This window comes from Mastomys coucha, unplaced genomic scaffold (genome assembly GCF_008632895.1).
Source record: "Mastomys coucha isolate ucsf_1 unplaced genomic scaffold, UCSF_Mcou_1 pScaffold6, whole genome shotgun sequence".
In the NCBI taxonomy this organism is placed as follows: Eukaryota; Metazoa; Chordata; class Mammalia; order Rodentia; family Muridae; genus Mastomys; species Mastomys coucha.
Window position 1 is genome coordinate 93,837,115 of NW_022196912.1, and position 7,414 is coordinate 93,844,528.

The window sequence follows — 7,414 nt, forward strand, 5'->3', positions numbered from 1 at the left end:
ATGATATAAATTGCTTAGTAATTCCTTAGGGGTGGGAAAACAAGGTTAATGGCTACTTCATTATGAATATTTTTAGGTGGTGTCTCATTTTATTGCTATGAAGAGACACCATGACTAAGGCAAAATTTAATTGGTAGCTTGCTTTCAGTTTCAGAGATTGAGTCAATGACCACTGTGGTGGGGAGCATGGCAAACACGTATGGTGTCGAAGAAGTGACTGAGAGCTTATATTTGAGGCAGTCAGAGACAAGGCCTGGTGTGGGCTTTTGAAACCTCAAAGCCCAGCCCCAGTGACACACCTCCTCGTCCAAGGCCGCACTTCCTAATTCTTCCTAAAATAGTTGTGCCAACTGGGAACCAAGTGTTCAAAATATGAGCCTGTAGGGGCCATTCTTATCCCAGTCACCACAGGTGAGGGTGAAGAATCTTCTAATGTTGATTATGGTGCTAAATGCAAAACTCTACAACCGCAAGAAAAACTGTGAATTGATATATTGTAAATTAGTAAATTGTATGGTGTATGAACTATATATCTCAAGAAAACTGTTAACTTTTCCCCAAGGTGGGGGAAAACTCATTGGTCTTTTCTGTAGAAACTGTTTAGAAACTATTAGGAGTGTTGAACACAGAACACCTGAGAGAGCTTGTCCTTTTTTTTTTTTTTTTTTTTTTTTTTTTTTTTGTCTTTTCTATTTAAATCACTTCTTCATTTTGACTTTAATTCACACATGCTCTAACATCTGAAGATTAAACCTTTCATGATCTTTAAGCCTTTCCTCTTTTCAAGTGTAGGCATTTGTCATAATTTTCTTGTAAGCAACTTGTTAACTACATCCATAATTTTCTTTTATTTTGTTAAAATATTTTCTACTATTGCCACTTTTATCTTTAACTCATGGTTTATATCAAAATAGGTTAATTTTCACCTATTTGGTGTTTTTAAAGAATGCATAACTGATTTACAGTTCCATCATTATCAAAGAATAGATCCAAAGAAATGTCAATCTTTTGAAATGTATTGAGTTTTATTTTATGGCCCATCACCCTCTCTGAATGTAAAAGTGTCTGCTCTGCACTTGCTGGCTAGAGGGTAGTATATATAATTGCCTTTTTAGTCCACTTACATTTGTATGCCCAGTGTTATTTCTGACAGTAGTTTTATCATGTAACTAGTGGGTAAACGTGAATCTTAGTAATGGTGTTACTTACTCAGTCCAAAATATAAACCATCAGTGAGCTTCTTGTACTGTCAGTTTTGGAATCTGCCCTAGACTTCAGGCTTTAAGTTTGCTGACAACTGCTCTCAAGCTTTGGGTAGACAGGATTCAGCAAAACTGTTGTAGTGCTTGGTTACAGTGATAAGGTCTCTGTAGGTCTTCGTAGATCACATAGACCGTCCGCTTGTTAAATCACAGCATTTCAACTTAAAACTGCCCCAGAGTCGTCATGCTTTTCTTTTCCTGTGCTTTCCTCTACAGTTGAGTGGAGTCACTTTGTGGGGTCTGAAGTTTAATTAGCTTTCTTGGTCGACTAGGGGAATTTGGGGTAGTTTGCATTTTTTGACCATGAGCCCGATGACTGTAGGGCTCTGGATAATTTTGCACGTAGCCTTGCCGCTGGCTTGTCTCCACTGAACATCTCCTTTGCTCAGTATTCTAAAGTAGCCTGTTATATGTATTTCCCATACTCTAGTGGGATACTTTTTTACATCTTAAAACTCTCCTTTGTAGGGCCAGACAGGTTAGTCTTAGCAGCATACACCTTTAATCCCAGAATTCAGAAGGCAAAAAGCATATCTTTTATGAGTTTGATGCCAGCTTTGTTTACATTAGGAATTCCAGAATAGCTGGAGCCATATAGAGAAACAATTCCTTGGAAGGGGAAGAGGGAAGAAAACTAACAAATAAATAAAACTGTTTTTAGTAGCGCCCAGTGTGGCGGTATACACTTGTAATCCCTGTACTTGAAGCAGAAGGACAAGAATTCTAGGTGCCTGGGGATAGAGAAAGAGAGAATATGAATGAGAGAATGTCCTTTGTACATTGAAAGAGTTTTAAACTGTCCTAGTATGTTATTAAATCTTGGATTGATACAAGATTTTCTTGGAAAAGATTTACACAATATATCAATCCTTTAGTTTTCCCATAATGTTAATTCTGCCTAAACTTGTATTACAGGTAAGGGGCATTTTTGTTCTTGTTTTTGAGGCAGGGTCTTGCTGTATAGCCCTGGGTGGAACTACCTATGTATCCTGAGTGCTGAGATTAAAGGTGTGCACCACTAGCCCTAGCAAAAACAAATGTTCTTGTAAAGAATATTTTAGAGGCATTTACTCTAGTTAGAAAATTGGACTCCATATTAGATATTACTCACTTTTTTAAAAGATTTATTTATATTTATGTGTATAGATGTTTCACCTGCATTTATGTCTGTACACTACATGCCTACAGTTACCTAGAAGGTCAGAAGGGGGTGTCAGATTCCCTGGATGAGTTAGGGATGGTTGTGAACCATCACTGTGTAGATGTTGTGAATCAAACCTGGGTCCTCTGTAAAAACAAGTAGTGCTCTTAACTGCTGAGCCACCATACCAGCCCCAATGCTACTTTTAGCATTGTGGTGGCACACGCCTTTAATTCCAGCACTTGGGAGGCAGAGACAGGCGGATTTCTGAGTTCGAGGCCAGTCTGGTCTACAGAGTGAGTTCCAGGACAGCCAGGGCTATACAGAGAAACCCTGTCTCGAAAAACCAAAAAAAAAAAAAGATAAAGGTTATCGGGCTGGAGAGATGGCTCAGCGGGTAAGAGCACCGACTGTCCTTCCAGAGGTCCTAAGTTCAAATCCCAGCAACCACATGGTGGTTCACAACCATCTGTAATGGAGTCTAGTGCCCTCTTCTGCCATGTCTGAAGACAGCAACAGTGTACTCATACATAAAATAGATAGATAGATAGATAGATAGATAGATAGATAGATAGATAGATAGATAGATAGATAGATAAAGATTATCATGCTCTAAAATGTTTGAAAATGAAAGGTTTGGGGGAAGTCAAAGTAATCACCCATGTTTTTCAGGCATAAAGATAAAATGAAAATATATGAGAACAAAATGTGCTATAAACCAGAGTTTAAACAAGAATTCTGAAGATGCTGATGGTACCAAGGTGGCTCAAGAGAAGGGCTGGGAAGGCACTCTTGAGTCTACAACAGACAGGAAAGCCATGTAGTGACCCTCCTGACTCATTCTGTATTCTGTATTCTAACAGTCTCTATGTTTTCCTTTGCAGCCTGAAGAATTAAGGGAGATCATTGAGAAGACTAGAGAGATGGAGCAGAACAATGGCCACTACTTCGACACTGCAATTGTGAATTCAGATCTTGATAAAGCCTATCAGGAATTGCTTAGGCTCATTAACAAACTGGATACTGAACCTCAGTGGGTGCCATCCACCTGGCTAAGGTGAAGGAAATGGCTATTCTGTGTTATCATGATGAACTTTATTTGGCAAACTGCCAACAGGAAGATAGCCTTAACGCTGAGGGTTAAATCTCTTAAACTAATGAGAAAGGTCCATTAGGCATTCTATAGACAACACATCCTACACATTGCTTTAGGGGGCCTTGACTTGTGTGGAGATTTAAAATGGAAGCTTCCTTCAGAGCATTTCTGATGTATCCTGGTAAAACCTTTTGTTTTCACCTTTCTGACTCTTTGCCTCTGGGTCAGATGTCTATAAAAAAAAAGTGTGTATATATGTAATAGTCCATTGTCTCACATGGTTATGAATATTAACACTATTTAACATTTAACTTAAATGACTTCATGGGATTATTGAGAGAAGGGGCTGTGCTTCTGTGCACTGAGAATAACAGTATTTTCTTAAATAACTGACTTGGTCATCAGAAATATTTCTCTTAAAAAAGAAAAGGAAAAAAAGGTGCCACTTTAGTTTGGAGTAACTTTTCACGTTTAAATTTATTGGTTATATCTTTTAATTCTGAAAAACATTCCATTAAAAGTACCAGTTTTGCTGGGCATGGAAGTGCATGCCTTTAGTCCCAGTACTCAGAGACAGAGGCAGGTGGATCTCTGAGTTCAAGACCAGCCTGGTCTACAGAGTGAGTTCCAGGCCAGTCAAGTCTGCACAGAGAAACTTTGTCTCAAAAAACCAAAAATAAAAAAAAAAGTCCAGCCCTTCAGCTTGAACTTTGTGGATGAGAATGCAGCCTCCAGTGTAGTTACGAGTATACAAAAGATGCTGACATTTTTAAAGATAGAATTTTCTGAATTACTTTATTAAATTGTGGTGATTTGATAGCCTTGACTCCTTGTTCTGATAAAGAGTTCATATAAACTATATTGACCATTAAAATTTCTTCCTTGTGATGCAAATATTTTTTTATGTCAGCGAAAGGACATAACACATTTGACAGTTTCTGCATTTTAATTCTAAGCACAGAATTATATCTATGACTGTGCTACATATGTAGGTATCAAACTGGAAATCTGTACTGTATACTGATATTTAATAGATTAGTAAATAGTTGTGTTATGCATTGAAATAAAGTTTTATACATACATACACACTGAGGAAATACTGACAACTAACTGACTTAGAGATGAGAAGGAAGGAAGGCCTTGAGCTTTTAGACAAGGACAGCAGTGTTGTTTTATTAAGCGTGTACAGACAAGTTTTTGTCCGGACAGTCTTCCTTGTGACTGAAACATAGCAGCTTGCTAAATCTTCAATGTTCATGCTAATGGGATTTTTGTACTGTCTCTTTAGCTATAGCTTTAAAATTCATTGTCTACAAATCTACACAGAAAGTTAACTTGTAGTCTTCTCAAGCCTTTAAGGACAATGTTCTGTGTGACAACCAACCTCAAATGTGAATGTCTTGATTTTATGTAGCTACGGAATTTCATGTTCCCAGAGCTAAACAAACACTGGAATGACACTGACTTGTCACTTAGCACAGCAGTTGGTGTTAATGTCTTGTCAGTGCTGTTTGTGTGTCTCATTTCTCTTCTGGATAATCTTATTGGAACAAATGTTGAGTGTGTCTTTTTATGTTCAGTTTTGCATGGCTTTTGTAGTTGGCTGGCAAGTGTGTCTATTAGAAATACTTTCAAAATAATTTTCCTTAGGAATAAAAGCACATTCTTGGATTGAGGGAAGGAATCTCAAGTCTGAACACTCCCAGTTTACAGCAGGAAATGTTGACACCCTTGTCAACATTGAAGGTCAATTCACTTAGCACTTAAAGGATTAAATCTTTTCAGTTTTTCACCGTTTTTTTTTTTTCTCAGGAATGAAAGGTAGTCTATGGTCAGTAGAGCTTTGTGATCTACATGCCAACTAAAAATACTGACTGGTGAGCATACCTGTAACCCTATAGAAAAACCTAGAGTTTAAGGCTGCTGGGTTGCTTGAGACCGTCTCAAAAAAATAAATAAGAAAAAAAAAAGCCGTTTTACATGTGATTGTATAGCCATTAGGGGCAATTCAATTTCCTATCCATCTGTGGTTCTGATTGGAAACTGCCGTGCCAGGGAAGTCTTAGCCACTTACAGAATTGATATTGTGGTTGGCTGGGAACACAGCTCAGTTGGTAGAATACCTCCCAGCATGCACAAAACCCCGGCTATGGCAGAAGGCAAGCATGGGTGTTGATGGGAAGTGGAAGCAGAAGGATTGGCAGCTCGCTCGAGGTTACTATCAACTACATGAGACCCTGCCTCAGAAACAAAGCAGGTAATACCAGCTAATGACATGTCCTCGGGAAATCCAGACAAGGAAGGACCTTCATCTCTTAGATTTTCATACTTCAGGATATTAGTATCTAGACTGGTCCAGATTAGCTTCCTATGAAAATCTAGTGTATGGATTGTTTTCCTTCTCTCATGGCCTAAGGAGTAAATATGGATAAGGAATTATTTGAATGTAATTTTTTTCGAATGTGTGGAAAATATAAACCAGGGATTTATCCTTAATGAAGGTAGCCACTGACATTTGTTGTTGATCTCCCTTTGTACTGTCTTGTTTCTGCACTCGTTATTTTGAGATATCATACTGCACAATGTATTATAAAAATAAAAAGTAAACCTATATTTCAAATTGTAAAAGTCACTGGAAACTTTCATTTCTTATGTTTATATCTAAGGTTTATATACATACAGACCACTCTTCCTTTGAGGGATTGTCAGGATCAACACTACTGGAAACTCTAAGTGGAATACAAATTACAGTGTAAATGTGGGGTGTCCTTTATTGGTTGGAACAAACAAGCTTGTTGTTGTTGCTGTTTTGAGACAGGGTCTTGATATACAATCCTGCCTCTTGGAATTCAATATGTAGACCAGGCTAGCCTAGAACTCACAGTTCTGCCAGCCTCTGCCTTCTGAGTGCTAGGATTAAAGGCATGCGCCACCACCCCTGGCCTTTAAAAGTATTGAAAATAGCCCATTTAAAGTTGTGAGCACAAAACTTGAGAGGGAAGAGGTATAAAAAGGCAGCTCGGGATTGAGAATGTGAGTTGTCAGCACCTACTGTTTATCTCCCAAACGTCACATCACAGTTTTAACTATATTTATGCAACCTGATGGTCTGTGCCTACAAGGCCAGCACTCGGGAGGCTGAAGCATAAGAGTTCCAGGCCACCCTGGAGCATAAGAAGATGGCATCTCAATAGGAAATCATCTGTAAATCTGTGGACTGTTTAAGCAAGCCTAGGAAGTGCCAGAGCTTTACTGAAGCTACATGAGAAATCTAAATGCCTGTGGTCCAATGCTTTCAAATAAATGGATATCCATAAATAAAAACCTAAATGTGGCAATCTTCAAACTAAAAGCAGTGCCTAGTTAGCTCAAGGGTTTTGCCTGTGAAATCCAGATTCCCTTGATTTGGATTCATTCCACCTATGCTATTTAACTTGTATAAGCTACTTGATTTCTCCATATGCACAACTGAAATGGTACAATTTATACCTCACAAAATATTTACCAAACAGTTCAATGTTATTGTGTGGAGTGTGTGTGCCACAGGTCACTGCACAGTTCACATAAGTCAGTTTTTCTTTTCATCATGTGGGTCCCAGAATGAACTCAAGTTGTGGGATTGAGCCATCTCACTGACCATAGAGGTTTACCTATTTAATTTTGGTTTGTTTGTTTGTTTGTTGTTGTTGTTTTAGTATGTGCATGTGAACTTGACAGTGTCTATGAGCTACAACATCTGGTTTCCTACAAAAAAGATCTTCTGAGACAGGCTCTCTATCTTGCTCTTAAATACCTAGAATTTTAAATATGGAAAAGATGGAAAGGATAAAAAGCAAGTGGGCTGGAGAGATTACTCAAGGGTTTGCCAAAAGAGTATGAGTTCAGTACCCCACCCAGAACCCATGTTGAAAAGAA

The 7,414-nt window shown here is 38.3% G+C and overlaps 1 protein-coding gene across 3 annotated transcripts in view; it reads left to right on the forward strand.

Annotated features, from left to right (window-relative positions):
- Window positions 1–6,127, forward strand: part of Mpp5 (membrane palmitoylated protein 5) — an 84,262-nt gene extending 78,135 nt beyond the window's left edge. For all 3 annotated transcript variants that reach the window (XM_031356290.1, XM_031356293.1, XM_031356292.1), the window contains exon 15: window positions 3,288–6,127. In XM_031356290.1, coding sequence (XP_031212150.1) covers window positions 3,288–3,464 — 177 coding nt within the window. In that variant the 3' untranslated portion in view covers window positions 3,465–6,127. The remainder of the gene's footprint in view (window positions 1–3,287) is intronic.
- The last annotated feature ends 1,287 nt before the right edge of the window (window positions 6,128–7,414 follow it).